The 26,001-nt window shown below is 39.5% G+C and overlaps 1 protein-coding gene across 3 annotated transcripts in view; it reads left to right on the top strand.

Moving 5' to 3' along the window:
• Positions 1–26,001, top strand: part of LOC128684289 (prestin) — a 101,387-nt gene that overhangs the window by 65,595 nt on the left and 9,791 nt on the right. For all 3 annotated transcript variants that reach the window (XM_070089147.1, XM_070089142.1, XM_070089143.1), the window contains 7 exons: positions 5,220–5,330; positions 7,268–7,452; positions 12,386–12,550; positions 16,760–16,864; positions 17,783–17,916; positions 20,559–20,721; positions 21,817–21,993. In XM_070089147.1, the coding sequence (XP_069945248.1) occupies positions 5,220–5,330; positions 7,268–7,452; positions 12,386–12,550; positions 16,760–16,864; positions 17,783–17,916; positions 20,559–20,721; positions 21,817–21,993 (1,040 nt within the window). The remainder of the gene's footprint in view (positions 1–5,219; positions 5,331–7,267; positions 7,453–12,385; positions 12,551–16,759; positions 16,865–17,782; positions 17,917–20,558; positions 20,722–21,816; positions 21,994–26,001) is intronic.

The following is a 26,001-nucleotide window of genomic DNA, read 5'->3' as shown; positions in this document are numbered from 1 at the left end:
CACCCTCACACACACACCCACACACACACACACACACACACACACACACACACACACACACACACACACACACACACACACACACACACACACATGCACACATGCACACATGTGGTAATGCTTTATTTACAGCTAGCAAAGTCAGGGTATTTCTCCAGAATGGTCTGCAATATACCACTGTGGATAAAATGCTTAGCCATTTCTTGAACACTTCTGAGTGAGTTGTTTCTAAATTCATTAATTTTATCACACTCCAGTACATAATGACGCAATGTGTGACAATAGTCCATCTGGCAAAGTTTACATTTCGTTTGGTCTACATCTGGTGGTGGTGATTTAACCTGCCAAAGATACTTGTAACCCAGCCGGAGCCGGGCAGTAGTGACATCCAAGAGTCTGCTTTTCTTGTTGGATGCACCATAGACATGTGGCTCCTCCTGCATGATGGAATGATGATAGATGGACTGACTTGTGTCAATCTCCCTAAGTCTTAAGTCAATAAAGTTCATTTGAAGTTCTTTTCGTATTATTGTTCTCAAACTGCTAACTGACAACCCAAGATTGTAATCTACCCCCTCTTTGAAAGCATACAGCTTAGCCAATTTATCAGTTCTATCATGCATCTGAAGACCAATGTGAGATGGAATCCACAGCATGTGCACTCTGACTCCACTGTCCACAATCTTACCATATCTATGTCTGGCTTCTGACAAAAGCATGCCACAATTTATACTTAATGAGTTGAGAGCATTTATGGATGACAGAGAATCAGTTACAATTAAAGTGTCAACCTTAGATACATGGACACATTTGAGTGCAAGGAGTATGGCAAACAGTTCTGTTTGAAGGGTAGAGGCCCAGTTATTGATGCGTGCTCCAATTTCTTTATGAGAGCCATCACTCTGTGTGACAACAGCAGCACTACCAGCTGCACCAGTGGACTGGTGAACAGAACCATCGACTTAAATAATTTGTGAAAGATTGTTCTGTGTGACTAAGTTATCAATACAGCTTAAGGCATCATGTTTGGCTTCAAGACGAAGCTTTGGTTGTGATTTAAGAAGAGTTTTGGGGGGAAATGGAGGAATGGTAGTTTGGAATGGGGTAATATCCCATGGAGCAGGGAAATGTCTCTGTTGTCCAACTTGATATAGATCATGTAGCTGGTTCATGCGGAGGTCGGTTCCAGTTTTTTCGATCCATCTGGAAGGATGTTCACCAGTGCTGAGGAAAGTTTGGAGGGCTTCTGTGCAGGGGTTTGAATGGGCTAGCCTAAGCATATTGACCCCAATAAGGATATTTCTTTCAGTAACACGATCTCTAATGCTTGGAATATTAAGTTCTTTCCGCATATTTAAAATTTTGGCAGTACGAGGGCATCCTAGGATGATCCTCATTGCTTCGTTTTGCAGTTTTTCCAGCCCTCCAAGCTTCCAGTCAGACACGAGTGCAAGTAGTGGCGCTGCATAATCAACCAATGATCTAATATAAGCAAGATACATCATTTTCACAATTTTAACATTAGCACCATACCTGGGATGAAAACCTGCCACAACTCTAAGTGCTCTCAGCCTTTCTTTGTATTGGCGACAAAGTCTCGTTACAACAGGTCCAAGTAGTGGAACACACTGACAGTGATAAGGAAATGTGTAGAAGTTTTAACACATACTTCCTCTCAGTTTTTACACAGGAGGAAACCAGCGATATTCCAGAAATGATAAATTATGTAGAACAGGACGATAATAAACTGTGCACGATTAGGGTCACAAGTGACATGGTCCTTAGGCAAATAGATAAATTAAAACCTAACAAATTCCCAGGCCCTGATGAACTGTATGCAAGGGTTCTAAAGGAATGTAAAGAGAAGCTTAGCAAACCTTTGGCTAATCTTTTCAACATATCACTACAAACTGGCATGGTGCCAGATAAGTGGAAAATGGCAAATGTGATACCTATTTTCAAAGCAAGTGACAGGTCCTTAGCTTCGAACTATAGACCAATAAGCCTAACCTCCATAGTGGGAAAATTTATGGAATCAATAATTGCCGAGGCAGTTCGTAGCCACCTTGAAAAGCATAAATTAATCAACGAATCTCAGCATGGTTTTACAAAGGGGCGTTCCTGCCTTACGAATTTATTAACTTTTTTCACTAAGGTATTTGAGGAGGTAGATCATGGTAATGAATATGATATTGTGTATATGGACTTCAGTAAAGCTTTTGGCAGGGTCCCACATCAGAGACTATTGAGAAAAATTAAGGCACATGGAATAGGAGGAGAAATTTTTTCCTGGATAGAGGCATGGTTGACAAATAGGCAGCAGAGAGTTTGCATAAATGGGGAGAAATCAGAGTGGGGAAGCGTCACGAGCGGTGCTCCACAGGGGTCAGTGTTGGGCCCCTTGCTGTTCACAATCTACATAAACGACATAGATGAGGGCATAAAGAGCGACATCAGCAAGTTTGCCGATAACACCAAAATAGGCCATCGAATTCATTCTGACGAGGACATTAGAGCACTCCAGGAAGATTTGAATAGACTGATGCAGTGGTCGGAGAAGTGGCAGATGCAGTTTAATATAGACAAATGCAAAGTTCTAAATGTTGGACAGGACAATAACCATGCCACATATAAACTAAATAATGTTGATCTTAATATTACGGATTGCGAAAAAGATTTAGGAGTTCTGGTTAGCAGTAATCTGAAACCAAGACAACAGTGCATAAGTGTTCGCAATAAAGCTAATAGAATCCTTGGCTTCATATCAAGAAGCATAAATAATAGGAGTCCTCAGGTTGTTCTTCAACTCTATACATCCTTGGTTAGGCCTCATTTAGATTATGCTGCACAGTTTTGGTTACCCTATTACAGAATGTATATAAATGCTCTGGAAAATGTACAATGGGGGATGACGAAGTTGATCCCATGTATCAGAAACCTTCCCTATGAGGATTGACTAAGGGCACTGAATCTGCACTCTCTAGAAAGACGTAGAATTAGGGGGGATATGATTGAGGTGTATAAATGGAAGACAGGAATAAATAAAGGGGATGTAAATAGTGTGCTGAAAATATCTAGCCTAGACAGGACTCGCAGCAATGGTTTTAAGTTGGAAAAATTCAGATTCAGGAAGGATATAGGAAAATACTGGTTTGGTAATAGAGTTGTGGATGAGTGGAACAAATTCCCAAGTACAGTTATAGAGGCCAGAACGTTGTGTAGCTTTAAAAATAGGTTGGATAAATACATGAGTGGATGTAGGTGGTGTGAGTTGGACCTGATAGCTTGTGCTACCAGGTCGGTTGCCGTGTTCCTCCCTTAAGTCAATGTGACCTGACCTAACTAGGTTGGGTGCATTGGCTTAAGCCGGTAGGAGACTTGGACCTGCCTCGCATGGGCCAGTAGGCCTTCTGCAGTGTTCCTTCGTTCTTATGTTCTTATGTTCTTACGTCGTCGAGGGTGACGGACTGATTACATCGTCTTCACATCTCCACTGTTTCTGCTGCCTCTATTGCGTCGACTGAAAAAGGCTACGGTGTTGGCGAAACGTTTCGGAATAAAAAATACCTAACTCGTACCTGTATCTTACTGATCAACTTGCAGGAAGTCATTGCACTTCCATCTCAGCCCTGGCATTGTGTGTGACTCGTCTAAATCACTGCTTCTACGGTGATTACACTGTTACTGTGCACGGTTACTATTGGAGTCACTGGGTTGACTCTGGAACTACGTTGCTTCTGCCGCACCTGCTGACTGTCAGTAGACTCAGCCAACACTATTGATGCCGTTACTGTCTCAACTACTAGTCACTATAGCTGATACCGTTACTATAGCTGTTACCGTTACTATAGCTGTTACCCCAACTGAATCAACTGGTCGTTGCTATAGCTGCTACCGCTGTGCTACCACTGTGGCTACTGCCTCTAGACTTGTTCACCTCTACACAGCATCTCCCTACAGTTTACACATATGTTACTAAGTATGATAATTGTTCTTATGTGTACCTGTACCTAAATAATATTACTGACTTCACTCCACAACCGCCTCATTCCACACCACCTCTCAACATAACTTCGTAAACCCTTTGACAAGGGTTTGACAAGGTTAAGGATCCCTAGCTTTATTGACAAGCTATTTACAGGTTAAGGATTCCTAACTTTATTGGCAAGCTAAGAGCTTTTACCTACATCAGCTCATTTGAAAGTATTTTTATTGCTACGAGACATACAAGTAGGGAACAGGATGATGTTGGAGCCATCTGTGGGCCAGCATTTTCATTTGATCAACTGACTTTATCTTGTTGACATCATTATGCTGTACGAATGTGTTCCATACTCGAGTCATCCTGGGCATATAGGATCTCAGATGGAGTGAAGTTCTGGAGAAGGGTACAGCCAGAGTGAAGTTGCTGCTTTCTGCCCGTCTTGTGGCATAAAAGCTTGTACATCACAATTTCCCTTCCCAAATAACTGGTAATTATAACAGTGACTGAGCCGTCCAAATCACAAGGTTTATAGAGGTGAATTTTTTTGCTGATAAAACAGATTTTCGAAAGCTAATGATGCTAAGCTATCATGATATTTACATGCTAGTGTAGGTGGCTCCACCAACCGTTTTCTGTGACTGACTCAAACATCCGCTTACTCTCCATCTTCTCCCAAGAAACATTAATTTCCCCTTCTCATTATATAGAAACTTTAAATACAGATTTAACCACAATAAATATTACCTGGTATATACAGAAACCAGTCGTATGTGTAATAATTTTCACAGGTATACAAGGGTGTAATAACGTAACACAAGCATAATTCCGTGGCAGGAATTATGTTTGTGTTGCATTGAACAAAATTAGGATTTATTGGTCGTGATTATTGAACATCTCTGTTCAATAACCAGAAACATTTAGCAGTGTAATGTTCACTTGTCATAGATGTCAGAACAAGACACAGTGATTGAACTCTTGTAAATTGTTTGATACTAGTATACTAGGACCTAGATGTTCATCTAGTTAGGTCATTACTGCTGAAAACTTCGTAACGATTCTTGTTGCTTTCCCTTCCAATTATAAAGACTTGTACTTTTCTTATTATTAGTATAAAATTATTTATTGCGTCAAAAATTAGTATACGGATTATTTGGTATATGCATCAGTGGTCACAAATGTCACATATTTTCTCTCATGTTCTTATTCGGGAAATTATTATTTTTTTTTATTTCAGGAATGGCTTTTGCACTGCTGGGTGGACTACCTCCTATTACTGGAATATACATGGCATTCTTCCCTCTTCTTATATATGCATTACTTGGCTCCTCAAGGCACTGCTCAATGGGTAGGTTCATGCTCCCATGACCCTCCTTAACACGTGTCTAATTTATCACCTCAGTAACCAGCCTAACCCACCAACAAATGTCATTCGCTCTATATAGAGTGACCGATGAATATACCTTTCTTGAAGTGTATGCACCGACAACAACTAATGTGACGTGAAATATATCTCAGAATATTGGCCAATATTTTGGATTAAAATATGATGGACTGGTGATGTATAGGCGACATGGGGTCTTAATAGTAATAGTACGGCTATGTTTAATAAACTGTATCGATCAACTTAGCAACTAAGCAAGGCATGATGAAGTTTCACACATTCTCTCTCTCTCTCTCTCTCTCTCTCTCTCTCTCTCTCTCTCTCTCTCTCTCTCTCTCTCTCTCTCTCTCTCTCTCTCTCTCTCTCTCTTTTACACAGCGTTTGACAAGGTTAGGTTAAGGATCTCTAACTTTATTGGCAAGCTAAGAGCTGTTACCTACATCAGCTCATTTGAAAGCATTTTTATTGTTTTGAGACATACAGGTAGGGAACAGGATGAAGTTGGAGCCATCTGTGTGCCAGCATTTTCATTTGATCAACTGACTTTATCTCGTTGACATCATTATGCTGTACGAATGTGTTCCATACTCGAGTCATCCTGGGTATATAGGATCTCAGATGGAGCGAAGTTCTGGAGAAGGGTACAGCCAGAGTGAAGTTGGTGCTGGCTGCCCGTCTTGTGGCATAAAAGCTTGCTTCTCTGTCTCTCTCTCTCTCTCTCTCTCTCTCTCTCATATATACATTATCTTCATATATATATATATATATATATATATATATATATATATATATATACATATATATATATATATATATATATATATATATATATATATATATATATATATATAGAGAGAGAGAGAGAGAGAGAGAGAGAGAGAGAGAGAGATTGGGAAGTGGAATGATCTCCATGAAGACGTGGTAGAGGCAGGCATGATGCACAGCTTTGAGAGTAGGTATGATACCTACTCTCAAAGCTATGCATCAAGCCTGCCTCTACCACGTCTTTGTCAGTATAGCTACTGAATCCCCTTGTATGTATACTTGGGTAGTATATTGTGGATCGTGTCATCCATGTATATATTTGGGTTCCCTGGTCAGTAGGCTCAGTGACTAGCATGTGTGATGTCACGTGACGCTGTTGTGAGCCCTTCGCGCCTGGGATCCCTCTCAGTTCCCGTTAGACCTACCAAGTAGCTACAGGCAGGCTGGACCTCCCTCTTCCACACTCTGCTAATATATGTGATACCATCCAACAAGTGTGTTTAACTCCAACCATCACATCTCCTACGAACCCCCACTACATCTTCAAAGAGATCATTCCACTTCCCAATCACCCTGATTCTGAAGAAATACTTCCTAGCATTCCAATATTTTTAGTTTCTAGCTGTACCCTGGGTTACGTGTGTTCTAGCAAACATTTGTCCCTGACTTCCCTATCATTTTCCCTAAGTATTTTCCATATTGCAGTCATATCTACCCCGGTTCTACTGTTTTCCAAAGAAGTTAGATTCAGTTTCGAAAGTCTGTCTTCACAGCTTATAACCCTTAATTCAGAAACAAGCCAAGTTTTTAATACGTTTTCTCAATTATATATTAAATACTGGTGTTGCATACCCCAAGACTGGCCCTGTCTATGTTGTACAATGAGTCCGGAATGACTCTGTTGAGATTCCTAATGGCCATTCCTAGATTTACGAAACGGACATTGGCTGCACAGGATATTCGGTTGACATGACCCGCAGAGAGAGAGAGAGAGAGAGAGAGAGAGAGAGAGAGAGAGAGAGAGTAAAATGTTTGCTGTAAATCAAGTGGACGTTATATATCACTAAGGATATTTTCCTTAACATTACCGTATATGATTTCCGTCGTATAATCTTTTTCCATAACATTTTTACCAGGATCATTTGCCGTGGTGTGTTTGATGACTGGGAAAGTTGTAGGAGAATTAGCTACATCACCAGACACTGATGGAGCCTCGATTCTAAGCGGCAACGATACTGAGAGTTTACTGATGGACACCCGGCAGACATATACTGCCGTTCAAGTAGCAGCGATTGTTGCTCTCATGAATGGAATTGTTGAGGTGAGACTTATTTGTGATTTTATTTAAATATACATTATAATGAATTGGTTAGTATCAAAACGTATCATATATTGTAATTTACATATGAATATGTAAATTACTGTACTTGTAGAATAACTCTGCTGTTAGCTAGCTAAGGATATCATGTTATTACCAAGATGGTAGGGCTCTCACGTAACTATCACTATGGTAGGGCTCTCATGTCACTACCTTGAGGGTAGGGCTTTCACGTCACTACCATGATAATAGGACTCTCACGTCACTACCATGACAAATGACACTCTAACAAGCTTACTAACTACTGACATCTGAGTTCCCCGGAGAGCCTTTCCTGCCCACACTCCTCTTCCATATACCAGGAGGTGTATATATCTCAGTGTACTTACACTCAGTCAATGTCTCTAAGTGTATATACATCGAGAGATATAAATCAGAGGTACATATTTCGAAATATATATATTCGAGCACTCCAGGAAGATTTGAATAGACTGATGAAGTGGTCGGAGAAGTGGCAGATGCAGTTTAATATAGACAAATGCAAAGTTCTAAATGTTGGACAGGACAATAACCATGCCACATATAAACTAAATAATGTAGATCTTAATATTACGGATTGCGAAAAAGATTTAGGAGTTCTGGTTAGCAGTAATCTGAAACCAAGACAACAGTGCATAAGTGTTCGCAATAAAGCTAATAGAATCCTTGGCTTCATATCAAGAAGCATAAATAATAGGAGTCCTCAGGTTGTTCTTCAAATCTATACATCCTTGGTTAGGCCTCATTTAGATTATGCTGCACAGTTTTGGTCACCGTATTACAGAATGGATATAAATGCTCTGGAAAATGTACAAAGGAGGATGACAAAGTTGATCCCATGTATCAGAAACCTTCCCTATGAGGATAGACTAAGGGCCCTGAATCTGCACTCTCTAGAAAGACGTAGAATTAGGGGGGATATGATTGAGGTGTATAAATGGAAGACAGGAATAAATAAAGGGGATGTAAATAGTGTGCTGAAAATATCTAGCCTAGACAGGACTCGCAGTAATGGTTTTAAGTTAGAAAAATTCAGATTCAGGAAGGATATAGGAAAGTACTGGTTTGGTAATAGAGTTGTGGATGAGTGGAACAAACTCCCAAGTACAGTTATAGAGGCCAGAACGTTGTGTAGCTTTAAAAATAGGTTGGATAAATACATGAGTGGATGTGGGTGGGTGTGAGTTGGACCTGATAGCTTGTGCTACCAGGTCGGTTGCCGTGTTCCTCCCTTAAGTCAATGTGACCTGACCTGACTAGGTTGGGTGCATTGGCTTAAGCCGGTAGGAGACTTGGACCTGCCTCACTTGGGCCAGTAGGCCTGCTGCAGTGTTCCTTCGTTCTTATGTTCTTATGTTCTTATATATATATATATATATATATATATATATATATATATATATATATATATATATATATATATATATATATATATATATATATTCCCATATAATATAAAATATAGGGGATGGTAGGAGAAGAAAATATTCAAACAGCTCCGGGAAGAACCTTGAGGTTTCCCTGAGGTACGTTTATTGTCTTCTCTGAGGATGAGGGTCCCCAGTCCAGTTATAGAGGTGGTATATGTATATATATATATATATATATATATATATATATATATATATATATATATATATTGGGAGATTCTGAAGAGAAGTTGCAGAGATTGGTGGATGAATTTGGTAGGGTGTGCAAAAGAAGAAAATTAAAGGTGAATACAGGAAAGAGTAAGGTTATGAGGATAACAAAAAGATTAGGTGATGAAAGATTGAATATCAGATTGGAGGGAGAGAGTATGGAGGAGGTGAACGTATTCAGATATTTGGGAGTGGACGTGTCAGCGGATGGGTCTATGAAAGATGAGGTGAATCATAGAATTGATGAGGGAAAAAGAGTGAGTGGTGCACTTAGGAGTCTGTGGAGACAAAGAACTTTGTCCTTGGAGGCAAAGAGGGGAATGTATGAGAGTATAGTTTTACCAACGCTCTTATATGGGTGTGAAGCGTGGGTGATGAATGTTGCAGCGAGGAGAAGGCTGGAGGCAGTGGAGATGTCATGTCTGAGGGCAATGTGTGGTGTGAATATAATGCAGAGAATTCGTAGTTTGGAAGTTAGGAGGAGGTGCGGGATTACCAAAACTGTTGTCCAGAGGGCTGAGGAAGGGTTGTTGAGGTGGTTCGGACATGTAGAGAGAATGGAGCGAAACAGAATGACTTCAAGAGTGTATCAGTCTGTAGTGGAAGGAAGGCGGGGTAGGGGTCGGCCTAGGAAGGGTTGGAGGGAGGGGGTAAAGGAGGTTTTGTGTGCGAGGGGCTTGGACTTCCAGCAGGCATGCGTGAGCGTGTTTGATAGGAGTGAATGGAGACAAATGGTTTTTAATACTTGACGTGCTGTTGGAGTGTGAGCAAAGTAACATTTATGAAGGGATTCAGGGAAACCGGCAGGCCGGACTTGAGTCCTGGAGATGGGAAGTACAGTGCCTGCACTCTGAAGGAGGGGTGTTAATGTTGCAGTTTAAAAACTGTAGTGTAAAGCACCCTTCTGGCAAGACAGTGATGGAGTGAATGATGGTGAAAGTTTTTCTTTTTCGGGCCACCCTGCCTTGGTGGGAATCGGCCGGTGTGATAATAAAAAAAAAAAAATATATATATATATATATATATATGAAGGATTTATGAAGGATGAGGTTAATCATAGAATTGATGAGGGAAAAAAGGTGAGTGGTGCGTTGAGGTATATGTGGAGTCAAAAAACGTTATCTATGGAGGCAAAGAAGGGAATGTATGAAAGTATAGTAGTACCAACACTCTTATATGGGTGTGAAGCTTGGGTGGTAAATGTAGCAGCGAGGAGGCGGTTGGAGGCAGTGGAGATGTCCTGTTTAAGGGCAATGTGTGGTGTAAATATTATGCAGAAAATTCGGAGTGTGGAAATTAGGAGAAGGTGTGGAGTTAATAAAAGCATTAGTCAGAGGGCAGAAGAGGGGTTGTTGAGGTGGTTTGATCATTTAGAGAGAATGGATCAAAGTAGAATGACATGGAAAGCATATAAATCTATAGGGGAAGGAAGGCGGGGTAGGGGTCGTCCTCGAAAGGGTTGGAAAGAGGGGGTAAAGGAGGTTTTGTGGGTGAGGGGCTTGGACTTCCAGCAAGCGTGCATGAGCGTGTTAGATAGGAGTGAATGGAGACGAATGATACTTGGGACCTGACGATCTGTTGGAGTGTGAGCAGGGTAATATTTAGTGAAGGGATTCAGGGAAACCGGTTATTTTCATATAGTCGGACTTGAGTCCTGGAAATGGGAAGTACAATGCCTGCACTTTAAAGGAGGGGTTTGGGATATTGGCAGTTTGGAGGGATATGTTGTGTATCTCTATACGTATATGCTTCTAAACTGTTATATTCTGAGCACCTCTGCAAAAGCAGTGATAATGTGTGAGTGTGGTGAAAGTGTTGAATGATGATGAAAGTATTTTCTTTTTGGGGATTTTCTTTCTTTTTTTGGGTCACCCTGCCTCGGTGGGAGACGACCGACTTGTTGAAAAAAAAAATATATATATATATATATATATATATATAATATATATATATAATATATATATATAATATATATATATATATATATATATATATATATATATATATATATATATATATGCAATAAGATCACATTAAACAGGTGATTTCAGAATATGCAAATCAACCACTGTGAAAGAATAGAGAAATTCGAAGTGCTTTCGTGACTACTCACATTATCAAGGAACTATGAAAGTAAAGCATCCAAGGAAGGTATATAAGGGGTCTGGCCAACACCTCACTATCAGATCCCACAACAGTTAAACACCTGACGCGTGCCGGCCAAACTGGACAGGTCCTTCGCGCAACCCACCAACAAACTATTCTACTCAAGAAAATTTTAAAAATTATTATTTATCCAGTGTATTATTAAATTCTTCCCAAATTCTATTAATTATAAATGGATCTAATTTATATAAACCAAAGGAAATATTCATATTATTGTCAAAACTGCTTTTTATGAAACAAGATTCAATTATATTCCTGTCGACCATGGACTTGCTTGATACTACTTTCTCAACTTTTTGAAAATCAATTGGATGGTTAAAATCTCTTACATGAATAAATAGAGCATTGGAATCTTGTCCAGTTCTAATGCTATATTTATGTTGTTTTAATCTTAGTTCGAGATTTTTACCAGTTTGACCGTAATAAACTTTATCGCAAATTTTACAAGGAATCTTATAGACACATCCATCAGCATTTTGGGGGGAATTCTTTATCAAAAGTTTTTTTACTGTATCAAGATTTTTGAATACAACTTTAATAGTAAAAGTCTTAAGAAGAGAAGGCATATCAACCAAGTTTTCATGGTAAGGGAGAACCAACATATTTTTAGTTGAATAAGGCTGGTTGTCCCTTTTTGGATTGTAAAAAGTATTTCTAGCAACTTTAAAAGATTTATCAATTACATTTCTTGGGTATTTTAAATCATTACCTATTTCATAATTTTTTTATATTTCCTCATCTATGAACTCAGGACTACAAATTCGTAAAGCTCTCAAAAATATTGATGAGAAAACAGACAGTTTGACTTTATCTTGATGCGAAGAATAATAGTGGACATAGGAACAGTCATTTGTTCCTATGTCCACTATTATTCTTAATTACAGAGTACTAATAAACCACGGTACATATGGGGCTAGAATCCATAACAAGTAAATTGTAAAACTTGCCTGGAGTTATACGACTCACTCGCCAGGGGTTCTAACCCATAACGATTTCGTGAGTCTTGCGGAATACTGTTTGCATTAACAATATTAAATTTGAGTACGTTTTTAGTCCTCATTTGCTGTTATTAATCAACATATTGTTTTCAGATAATCCTAGGTATGCTTAGTGTGGGCAGCCTGTGTGTCTTCCTCTCAGACATGCTGGTGTCTGGCTTCACCACTGGAGCTGCCTTCCACGTACTAACATCACAGATCAAGTACCTTCTAGGTATACAAGTACCAACGTACAACGGCCCATTGAAAATTATTCACGTAAGGAATTTTCAGATCTTTTTAATTATCTTCCGTTTCCTCGTAACACCTTCAGGCATGGATTAATTATAACACCTCCAGGCATGAATAATTATAACACCTTCAGGCATGAATAATTATAACACCTTCAGGCATGAATAATTATAACACCTTCAGGCATGAATAATTATAACACCTTCAGGTATGAATAATTATAACACCTTCAGGCATGAATAATTATAACACCTCCAGGCATGAATAATTATAACACCTTCAGGCATGAATAATTATAACACCTTCAGGCATGAATAATTATAACACCTTCAGGCATGAATAATTATAACACCTTCAGGCATGAATAATTATAACACCTTCAGGTATGAATAATTATAACACCTTCAGGCATGAATAATTATAACACCTTCAGGTATGAATAATTATAACACCTTCAGGCATGAATAATTATAACACCTTCAGGCATGGATAATTACCGTACTGAAGAAAATTGAATGAGGAAACGTTTTTGAGCAGAGCGAAACGTTGACTCGATTACAATTTATGGTAAAACGTGTATCTGGCTACTGTGAGCAGTACACGGCAGATCTTTATTCAGCTAAACATTATAAAGTAGTTATTTTAAGAATTAAGTAATATCGATGTTTCATCAAGGAAAAATGACCATAAAAGCATAAAAAGCTATCAGAGATTTTAAAAAGAAAAATTCTAAATTTTCATATATATTTTTTTTTTTGCATTTCATCCCCTGATGGCAGTTGCTTGTCATGGTGAGGGATTATGGCTTTGTTTTATACCATAACTCTTTTGGGTAAGACTTTACCTCTCAGGGTAGACTTAATCGTTGTTTAATGAGGTTATTATTATATTATAATCATAACTAAGGGCTATACCCAGAGTTATTGGGGTTTAAAGTCTATCGGCTACAAGAGGGTTTTAAGGCCGCATGTCACCTGGTCATCACCAATCATGGATACTTTGACAACTAAATCAAGGATTAAAGCAAATTCTCGGTGTATATACACAGATAAACCTATACGTTTCGGTATATATGCACTGGAAAGATATGCATTCACCTGTATACAGTATACTGGAAGATTGGTGAGCACACAGTTATTCCAGAAATATCTCCTGGAAGCATCCTGGCTCAACAGGCATATACTAGAGAACTAATGAGGCTGTGTGATAAGTACTCATTGAACCAACAGATAACTGATCCCGCTAGAAATTAAAATACCCTGGATTTGATTTTCACAAACAACGAGGAACTAATCAGAGACATAGCAATCACAAAAAAAAAAAAAAATATTTTCTGACCACAACATCATAGAAATGCATACGAGTATAAACTCAGGGTTAGTGAATTACAGCACTAATGTAGGAGAAGGAATGTTTCGGTTAGTTTAATTTCAACTACTATAGGAATGACTGAGACAAAATAAACCAAGAACTATCAGACAAATCCTGGGAAACAGACTTGAGCACTCTACGTTCTCACCAGTGCCTGGACCAGCTAAATACAGCAGCATACAAGGTCTGTATTAATTTGTACCACTCAAGAAACCCAAAAGAAGATCAGATATAGAAAGAGAGTAGGAGATTGTACATATGAAGAAAATGGGTTACCGAAATGCTTGAAAGTGAAGGAAAGACAGTCTTAGCCGAGAGATCACTGATTTAGAACAAAAACTTAGGATGTTATACCAAACAGAAGAGCACAAAGGGAACAAAAGCCCATCCAGGATATTGCAAGAAACCCCAAAAACTTTTATACATATGCAAAATCCAAGCTATGAATTACATGTAGAATCGGGCCATTGACTCGTTACTGACGACGATCAGGAAATGAACGAAATTCTAAAGGAACCGTATGAGTCGGTGTTCAGGAGTCCACTAAATGACAGCAGGGTAGGGAATGCAGAGATATTTTTTACTCCAGCGGAAGGCCGCGCAGACCAACTAACAGTAGTACCAGTCCCATAGATTACGTAAAAGACATTGAAATCATGCCCACTCACTCAGCACATGGACCAGATTCATGAATGCCATATTTATAAAAAAAAGTGAAAAGTAGTACTAGCAAAAGCCGTCAGTATTCCCTGGAGAAAGAACCTAGATATAGATGAACTTAAAGAACTTAAAGATTGCAGACATAGCTCCTTCGCATAACGGAAGCAGTAGAGCACTAGATAAAAAATTACTTACTAGCAGCCCTAATTTCCTACATCATAAAAATCTTAGAAAGAGTGATGAGACGGCAGATGACAGATTTCATGGAACAGCACAATCGGCATAACCTAAACCAGCATGGTTTTAGAGCAGGACGATCATGCCTATCACAGCTGCTGAACCACTATAAGAGAATTACTGAGGCTTTCGAAGACAACCAAAATGCAGATTTGATATACACAGACTTTGCAAAGGCATTTGACAGATGTAATCATGGGAAGATTGCTCATTAAATGAGGGCCATAGTCATTACGGGGAAGGTAGGCAAATGGATTTTTTGGATCCTAACACACAGAACACAAAAAGTAGTAGTAAATAAACCAAAATCGAGCATCCGTGACGTAAAAAGCTCGGTTCCCTAAGGCACTGTCCTGGTACCTCTGCTGTTTCTCATCCTCATAGCAGACATACATGTGAACACCTGTCACAATTATGTATCATCATTTGCAGATGACACTAAAATAAGTATGAAAGTCACTTCAGTAGAAGACAATGAAAAATTACAGGAAGATATAAGCAGTATTTTTCAGTGGTCAGTGGAGAACATGACGTTCAGTGACGATACGTTCCAGCTGCTTAGGTATGGAAAGAATGAAGAGTAAAGTAAAAGGACACAAGTGCAACTAATGTGACATTTATTGTGGCAACGTTTCGCTCTCCAGGAGCTTTATCAAGCCATTACGTAATGGCTTGATAAAGCTCCTGGAGAGCGAAACGTTGCCACAATAAATGTCACATTAGTTGCACTTGTGTCCTTTTACTTTACATATTGTCGGTAATTCTACCAACTTTATTACAAGAATGAAGAGCTCAAAAGGAACACTGTATGCCAAACTCAAGAGGATAGTCAAGTAGGACGACAGGAACACGTGAAAGGCTTGGGAACAATTATGTCACGACAGCCAGGAGGATGACGGGGTGGGTAGTGAAAGCTTTCAAAACAAGGGAAATGATGTCAGTGGTGATTCTTTTCAAATCGCTAGTGCTCCCTCATTTGGAATATTGTTCAGTGATGACGGCCCCAATCAGGGCATGAAAAGTATCAGAGCTGGAACAAATACAGAGATCGTCTAAGGCCCGCATAGAACCAGTATGTACTCACTGGAGCGGGAGAGAGATACATGATAATGTATACCTGGAAAGTACTCGAGGAAGTACAAAATAAACCCAGTGAAAACCAGGGGATTATTCAACATCTTACCAGAAGATATCAGAAACACTGCTGGAACAAGTGTAGAAGTTAGAAGTTTTCAAGAGGAAACTCTACAAGTATCTTCACCAGGTGCCAAATCAACCAGGCTGTGATGGATGTGTGGGTAACGGGCCTCCAACCGCAACAATCTGATTGATCAGACTTACACCAGACAAGCCTGGCCTATCGCCGGGCTCCGGGAGTAAAAAAGAAAACTCTCGAAACTTATCACCAGTAGTGACACAAATATACGTCGATTTCTGCGTTTGGTGATGTTTTGTTCGTCAGTAAACAACAGTAAACAACAGTAAACAACAGTAAACAACAGTAAACAACATGAACTAAGACCTGTGTCTCATGACACAGGTCTTAGTTCATGACCCGTTCAGTGGTAAGGCATCCACCGGGTTACCAAGGTTAGAAATCCACCGCTGCAGTGTCACGGCTCCTCAGTGAAGATAACTTGAGTTGTTTATAGTGAAGATAACTTGAGTTGTTTATAGTGAAGATAACTTGAGTTGTTTATAGTGAAGATAACTTGAGTTGTTTATAGTGAAGATAACTTGAGTTGTTTATTTAATTAAATACTATTATTTACTTACATTTACATCATTTAAACTTGGAAGATGTTCTGCATTTAGAAAAATATTCATATTAATGGGGTTTCAACTATTTATAATTAGTTGTACAATACTCATTTTATCCTAAGTATTTTTCTTTCACGAAAGTTAAAAAACTGAAGCTCACATGAAATAAAAAATAATACTTATAAATATATTTATTCTTTTTTCCAGACATATGGAGGAATCTTCAGTCAAATAATGTCTTCAAACCCAGCAGAGGTAGTGATTTCCGCCATCACGATATCTGTCATGGCGATCAACAGTGAGGTTCTCAAGGTAACTACTCACCAGGGTATCTTTATTGTTGTATTTAGATACTCAGATATCTTTATTAGTGAGTGGAGATACCCAGCTATCTTTATTGATGTATGGAGATACCCATCTATTTTAATTGATGAATGGAGGTACCCATCTATCTTTATTGATGCATTCAGATGCCCAGGTATATTTATTGATGAATGGAGATGCCAGGTATCTTTATTGATGAATGGAGATACCCAGGTATCTTTATTGATGAATGGAGATACCCAGGTATCTTTATTGATGAATGGAGATACCCAGGTATCTTTATTGATGAATGGAGATACCCAGGTATCTTTATTGATGAATGGAGATACTCAGGTAGCTTTACTGATAAATGGAGATACCCAGGTATCTTTATGGATGAATGGAAATACCCAAGTCTTGCCAATTATCCTTCTAATTGTGGGTATGGTGTACCAATAAGCTTGAACTGTAATGGGGTCACTTTCATCCAGCAACATCTAGGCCTATAACAGCTAGGCCTACAACAGATAGTCGTACAACAGCTAGGCCTACAACAACTAGGCCTGCAACAGCTAGGCCTACAACAGCTAGGCCTACAACAGCTATGCCTACAACAGCTAAGCCTTCAACAGCTAGGCCTACAACAGCTAGGCCTACAAAACCTAGGCCTACAACAACTAGACCTACAACTAGGCCTACAACAGCTAGGCCTACAACAACTAGGCCTACAACAGCTAGGCTTACAACAACCAGACCTACAACAACTAGGCCTACATCAGCTAGGTCTAAAATAGCTAGGCCTACAACAGCTAGGCTTACAACAGCTAGCCCTACAACAACTAGGCCTACAACAACTAGATCTACAACAACTAGACCTAGTTGTAGGCCTAGTTGATAAATGTTAATTTCATCCTTCTGTTTCTACAGCCTTGGTTCCGCAAGAAGACGAAGATACCCATCCCCATCGAGCTCATTGTTGTGTCCATAGGAACCACAGTGTCCTATCTGGCCAATCTTTATGACGTGTATCACATAAGAATTGTCGGGGAGATTCCAACTGGGTAAGTCAACTAGTTGGTAAGAATCTATAAACGTTCATACACACACACACACACGTTAAGAAATTAGAGAAAGTACAAAGGTTTGCAACAAGGCTAGTACTGGAGCTCAGGGATATGTCCTACGGAGAAAGGTTGAGGGAAATCGGACTGACGACGCTGGAGGACAGGAGGGTTAGGGGAGACATTATAACGACATACAAAATACTGCTATGAATTGATAAGGTGGACAGAGACAGAATGTTCCAGAGAAGGGACACAGAAACAAGGGGTCACAACTGGAAGCTGAAGACTCAGACGAGTGAAAGGGATGTTAGGAAGTACTTCTTCAGTCGTAGAGTTGTCAGGAAGCGGAATAGTCTAGCAAGTGTTGTAGTGGAGGCAGGAACCATACATATGTTTAAGACGAGGTATGAAGAAGCTCAGGGAGCAGAGAGAGGACCTAGCAGCGATCAGTGAAGAGGCTGGGCCAGGAGCTGAGTCTCAACCCCTGCAATCACAATTAGGTGAGTACGGTTAGGTGAGTACGGTTAGGTGAGTACACACACATACACGCACGCATAGTGCGTGCACATGTGCGAATCTCACAGCAAAATAGTGATGCCAAATTCCTACAGGGTCAACAGATGATAAACAGACGATAAAGACTCGGAATTAGCACAGATGAAAAATCTGGTTCACCTGGATACACAATTTTAAAGACTACATAATGAGCAGAGTCGTATTAGCAGTAACATAGAGGTGAACAATACGTAGATAAAGATAAGGAATCTCTTTATTGCATTTATGGATTTAGATGAGGCATATGATGGGGTTGATAGTGGAGCAATGTGGCAGATGATGCAAGTGTATGAAAAAGGTGGTAGGTTACTGGCATTTAATTAAGCAGTAAAGAGTTATGAGGATAGTGAGCTTCACGCTAGGGTACATAGAGGAGAGGCAGATTATTTCCCAGTAAAAGTAGGCCTTAGACAGGGATGCTTGATGCCACCTTGGTTGTGTAACATATTTATGGATGGGGTTGTTAAAGAAGTGAATGTAGAAGTGTTAGGAAGAAGTGTGAGATTAAAAAATTAAACATAGAGATTGAGAGTTGTCACAGCTGTTTTTTGCCGATGACTCTGTGTTTTTGGGAGATTCTGAAGTGAAGCTGCAGAAGTTGGTGGAGAAATCTGGGAAGGTATGTAAAACAAAGAAATTAAAAGTGAACTTAGGAAAGAGCAAGATGATGAGGATAACAAAAAAAAATAGGCAGTGAGAAATTGGATATCAGATGGAAGGGAGGGAGTATGGAGGAATTGAACAAAAGGGGAATATACCAGAGTATAGTGGTACCAACACTGTTGTATGGGTGTGAAACATGGGCTCTGAATTGAAAGAGACTACACGAAGTGTTTGATAGACTCCAGTTATTGTGTCAAACAAGTAGTCACTGGAAATACAGAAAAAAAACTAAATTGTAGAGGGAAAAAGATCTCAGACGAAGTAGAGCTTTAGAGGTGAGAATCTATAAATACGCTACTTGGAGACAGTTCTTGAGGTGAATATCAGACCGAACACATTGCGACAGGTGCACATACAGTGCACGAGATCGGTAGCATAGACGAGGGTAGTTAATTCCAGAGGCTGCTATAAGGGTTATTAATACAGTTCTTTAGTATTTTAAGGAAATTTAAAGAAAAATCTTAGTAATAAGGATGAACGAATTAAAATAATGGGGGGAAAAAAAAAACAGCAGGAATCAAGTATGACCAAGATGAATTGGCCATAATTAAATTTCAATTAAATTTAAATATTTACAAAATGTTCAACAAAATTATTAATTATCAAAAGCTCGTAAAGAATAAGATGGTCGTTTATCACTTATCTACTAAACCAGGGTCATTAGTAGGGTTTATAACCCATCTACTAAACGAGAGTCATTAATGGGGGTTTATAACCTATCTACTACAGGAGCGTGTTTCCTGTCAACCATCAGACAAGAATACTTTCATAAACTATATGATAAGGATTAAAAGTAAATTTTCAGTTCATATATACACAAAGAAACACACATGAGGGGCTACTGTCTCACAGGCATCGTTAAACAGACAATAGTTGCTGCTAGTTTGGGTTTAGTATTGCAATCCTTGCTGTGGACAATAACTGCAGAAATATTCAGGTTTGGCGTGTTGTGGGAGTGTGCGGACAGTAACATTTATGTAGGGATTCAGTGAAACCGGTTAGCTGGACTCGAGTCCTGGAAGTGGGAAATACATTGCATGCACTCTGAAGGAGGGGTGTTGATATGATGCAGTTTTTTAACTGTAATGTAGGCACGCCTATGATAAGACAGTGATGGAGTGAATGATAATGAAAGTGTTTCTTCGTCTTCGGGTCACCCTGCCTTGGTGGGAAACGGCCGATGTGTTAATAGAAAAAATTCAGCTTTTCAGTTTCGTTTGAATAATTAAAATTTTATTACTTTTTCCACTTTAAATGCAGTTGGGAGAGTATCTTTTAATTATTTTAATTCATGTTTTTTTACGCCATTTTAAATTAATACTCTCAGCACTACACTGTATGTTACTTTATCTGGTATTTAAACTTATAATTACATTCAGTCAGGATATTGGTAATAAAATAATATTTGCTGTTTCTTTCAGGTTACCTGAACCTACGTTACCACCTTTCGAGCTGATGCCAACAGTGTTAGTGGACTCTATAGTGATCAGTGTGGTGGCTTATGTAGTCTCCTTCTCTATGGCCAGGATATTTGCCAAGAGACACAACTACAGTATTGATGCTAATCAAGAACTATATGCTCTGGTAGGGATTTAAACTGCATTTGTTTGTGTTGTATTTACTTGTAAAATGATTTTTTAACACCCCGGCCATCTTCCACCTAGGCAGGGTGACCCAAAAGAAAAAAAATGCAAGTTTTCTTTCCTTTTATATTAATAATTTATACAGGAGAAAGGGTTACTAGCACCTTGCTCCCGGCATTTTAGTCGCCTCTTACAACACGCATGACTTACGCAGGAAAAATTTGTTCTCCATTTCCCCATGGGGTCGTAAAATTATATATGAACTATATTTGTTAGAAATGTATTGACAATGGATACATAGCCTTACAGGCTAACTCTTACTTACTAAAGATACACAGAACTCTATGTAAAGAAAAGAACTGGTCTGTAAGTGAGGTAAAGACGAGTGAACAAGGCTGTTGTAGTCTCGTAGTTATAAAACAACAACTACATCTAGTTTTAATAAGAAACTATTTGGTTCGTGAAACAGGATTCACCAGCTTCAAAATCTTGCATTGATGCCTTCCACTTGGACCCTGAACTGATATCCTGCATTAAGACATTACAGTTAGGCTCTGCCGTCCTGAAGTCCTTCGTCGAGGAACTGTAATAAGTCATTGCAAGTGGGAGTAATGCACTGGTGCACTTTACTTGGGCAAGATCCGCTTACGTGTCAGAATAACCGAGTGAAGATAGACTTGTTCTGCGCTTTAAGTTCTGAGTTTTAAGAAATGGGTACATTGGGAACAGTGGCAAAAGTAGGCAAGGATATATACACTGAGAAGCATATCTCTATGTATATATGATAAGAGTATGCTTTAATCTCTATTTGTAAGGAAAGTTTTCTTGCAACTAATTATGAAGGATATTTATTGAACTCAAACAGGCTTTCAAGGAAACCCAGGAATATGCAGAACCCAGTTTAAAATCCAAAGTCAAAGTACACGATAGCTGGTATATCCTTCTAATTTCAGGAGTGTTGATCCTTAAACCCCTGTGTGTCCTGCTACAAACAAAAAGCAAGACTTTGGTACTTTCCAGTCAGTAAAGTAATGAATAGGTTTTATGCTCAAAACTTAAATTTAAAATCATCTCATACTTACTGTATTTCTTCCAGGGCGCCAGTAACGTGTTTGGATCGTTCTTCGGCTGTGCTCCCATCGCTGTGTCACTGGCTCGCTCTCTCATACAGGAAGCTGCCGGTGGTGTTACACAGATAACTTCCTTTGTCTGTTGCTTCCTACTGCTGTTTGTCTTACTGTTTATTGGGCCCGTCTTTGAAACTCTCCCAAACGTGAGTATTATGTTTATCTGTTGTTGTCATCCTCTAGCCTACCTAACTGGTTATTTGGGCCCTGTCTGAGTCACCTGCAAACTTGCAAACCAAGAACTACCAATATTCAAGTATCATTGTTGCAAATCACGACACTGGGACTGGTGTGTGTGTACTCACCTAATTGTGATTGCAGAGGTCGGGTCATAGCTTCTGGCTCCGTCTCTTAACTGGTCGCTATTAGGTCACTATCTCCTTGCTCCACGAGCTCCATGTGTAATTACCTATTTACAATTATCTGCATTTACCAGTAATTACTCTATTCATCATATATTTATTTTAAATTTTATTGGCTATAACACTCATTAATTCCTCATTTAATGCATTCCACTGGTCAACCACTCGATTCGAGAAGGAAAATTTAATATTATCCTTTCCACTATACTTTTTCTCACTTTTTAACTGTTGCCTCATGTTGTCCCTGTTGCAGGCGCAAGGAAGTGATCCTTTTCTATTCTTACAAGTCCTGTCAAGGCTTTATGTGGTCATCATATTTCCTATCAATCAACATGGGCATCTATAATGTTTTTCAACGTTACATCACAACACATACTGATTAATTAGACATATGCAATATCTGGGTATCTTTATTTCGTAGACTTTTCACTATCCTATGGCTTTATCAATACAACATATGGACATAATCTGAAGACTGTAGAAATATATACAGAATACAGTGGAAGATGAGGTAATCAGTCCCTCATCCTAGGAGCGAGTGATGAGCACCGTAGTCTTAAGAATCTGAAACACAAGAAGGAAGATTGGTACTTATATACTGGAGTCAGATGAGATGCAGTAGATGAAAGAATTATCCAGACTCCAGAATATATATATATATATATATATATATTTTTTTTTTATCACACTGGCCGATTCCCACCAAGGCAGGGTGGCCCGAAAAAGAAAAACTTTCACCTTCATTCACTTCATCACTGTCTTGCCAGAAGGGTGCTTTACACTACAGTTTTTAAACTGCAACATTAACACCCCTCCTTCAGAGTGCAGGCACTGTACTTCCCATCTCCAGGACTCAAGTCCGGCCTGCCGGTTTCCCTGAATCCCTTCATAAATGTTACTTTGCTCACACTCCAACAGCACGTCAAGTATTAAAAACCATTTGTCTCCATTCACTCCTATCAAACACGCTCACGCATGCCTGCTGGAAGTCCAAGCCCCTCGCACACAAAACCTCCTTTACCCCCTCCCTCCAACCCTTCCTAGGCCGACCCCTACCCCGCCTTCCTTCCACTACAGACTGATACACTCTTGAAGTTATTCTGTTTCGCTCCATTCTCTCTACATGTCCGAACCACCTCAACAACCCTTCCTCAGCCCTCTGGACAACAGTTTTGGTAATCCCGCACCTCCTCCTAACTTCCAAACTACGAATTCTCTGCATTATATTCACACCACACATTGCCCTCAGACATGACATCTCCACTGCCTCCAGCCTTCTCCTCGCTGCAACATTCATCACCCATGCTTCACACCCATATAAGAGCGTTGGTAAAACTATACTCTCATACATTCCCCTCTTTGCCTCCAAGGACAAAGTTCTCTGTCTCCACAGACTCCTAAGTGCACCACTCACTCTTTTTCCCTCATCAATTCTATGATTCACCTCATCTTTCATAGACCCATCCGCTGACACGTCCACTCCCAAATATCTGAATACGTTCACCTCCTCCATACTCTCTCCCTCCAATCTGATATTCAATCTTTCATCACCTAATCTTTTTGTTATCCTCATAACCTTACTCTTTCCTATATTTACCTTTAATTTTCTTCTTTTGCACACCCTACCAAATTCATCCACCAATCTCTGCAGCTTCTCTTCAGAATCTCCCAAGAGCACAGTGTCATCAGCAAAGAGCAGCTGTGACAACTCCCACCCTGTGTGTGATTCTTTATCTTTTAACTCCACGCCTCTTGCCAAGACCCTCGCATTTACTTCTCTTACAACCCCATCTATAAATATATTAAACAACCACGGTGACATCACACATCCTTGTCTAAGGCCTACTTTTACTGGGAAAAAATTTCCCTCTTTTCTACATACTCTAACTTGAGCCTCACTATCCTCGTAAAAACTCTTCACTGCTTTCAGTAACCTACCTCCTACACCATACACTTGCAACATCTGCCACATTGCCCCCCTATCCACCCTGTCATACGCCTTTTCCAAATCCATAAATGCCACAAAGACCTCTTTAGCCTTATCTAAATACTGTTCACTTATATGTTTCACTGTAAACACCTGGTCCACACACCCCCTACCTTTCCTAAAGCCTCCTTGTTCATCTGCTATCCTATTCTCCGTCTTACTCTTAATTCTTTCAATTATAACTCTACCATACACTTTACCAGGTACACTCAACAGACTTATCCCCCTATAATTTTTGCACTCTCTTTTATCCCCTTTGCCTTTATACAAAGGAACTATGCATGCTCTCTGCCAATCCCTAGGTACCTTACCCTCTTCCAAACATTTATTAAATAATTGCACCAACCACTCCAAAACTATATCCCCACCTGCTTTTAACATTTCTATCTTTATCCCATCAATCCCGGCTGCCTTACCCCCTTTCATTTTACCTACTGCCTCACGAACTTCCCCCACACTCACAACTGGCTCTTCCTCACTCCTACAAGATGTTATTCCTCCTTGCCCTATACACGAAATCACAGCTTCCCTATCTTCATCAACATTTAACAATTCCTCAAAATATTCCCTCCATCTTCCCAATACCTCTAACTCTCCATTTAATAACTCTCCTCTCCTATTTTTAACTGACAAATCCATTTGTTCTCTAGGCTTCCTTAACTTGTTAATCTCACTCCAAAACTTTTTCTTATTTTCAACAAAATTTGTTGATAACAGCTCACCCACTCTCTCATTTGCTCTCTTTTTACATTGCTTCACCACTCTCTTAACCTCTCTCTTTTTCTCCATATACTCTTCCCTCCTTGCATCACTTATACTTTGTAAAAACTTCTCATATGCTAACTTTTTCTCCCTTACTACTCTCTTTACATCATCATTCCACCAATCGCTCCTCTTCCCTCCTGCACCCACTTTCCTGTAACCACAAACTTCTGCTGAACACTCTAACACAACATTTTTAAACCTACCCCATTCCTCTTCGACCCCATTGCCTATGCTCTCATTAGCCCATCTATCCTCCAATAGCTGTTTATATCTTACCCTAACTGCCTCCTCTTTTAGTTTATAAACCTTCACCTCTCTCTTCCCTGATGCTTCTATTCTCCTTGTATCCCATCTACCTTTTACTCTCAGTGTAGCTGCAACTAGAAAGTGATCTGATATATCTGTGGCCCCTCGATAAACATGTACATCCTGAAGTCTACTCAACAGTCTTTTATCTACCAATACATAATCCAACAAACTACTGTCATTTCGCCCTACATCATATCGTGTATACTTATTTATCCTCTTTTTCTTAAAATATGTATTACCTATAACTAAACCCCTTTCTATACAAAGTTCAATCAAAGGGCTCCCATTATCATTTACACCTGGCACCCCAAACTTACCTACCACACCCTCTCTAAAAGTTTCTCCTACTTTAGCATTCAGGTCCCCTACCACAATTACTCTCTCACTTGGTTCAAAGGCTCCTATACATTCACTTAACATCTCCCAAAATCTCTCTCTCTCCTCTGCATTCCTCTCTTCTCCAGGTGCATACACGCTTATTATGACCCACTTCTCGCATCCAACCTTTACTTTAATCCACATAATTCTCGAATTTACACATTCATATTCTCTTTTCTCCTTCCATAACTGATCATTTAACATTACTGCTACCCCTTCCTTTGCTCTAACTCTCTCAGATACTCCAGATTTAATCCCATTTATTTCCCCCCACTGAAACTCTCCTACCCCCTTCAGCTTTGTTTCGCTTAGAGCCAGGACATCCAACTTCTTTTCATTCATAACATCAGCAA

This window comes from Cherax quadricarinatus, chromosome 2, assembly GCF_038502225.1.
Source record: "Cherax quadricarinatus isolate ZL_2023a chromosome 2, ASM3850222v1, whole genome shotgun sequence".
NCBI classification, from domain to species: Eukaryota; Metazoa; Arthropoda; class Malacostraca; order Decapoda; family Parastacidae; genus Cherax; species Cherax quadricarinatus.
Note: the sequence above shows the minus strand (reverse complement) of the source record. Positions and strands in the feature narration are given on the sequence as shown.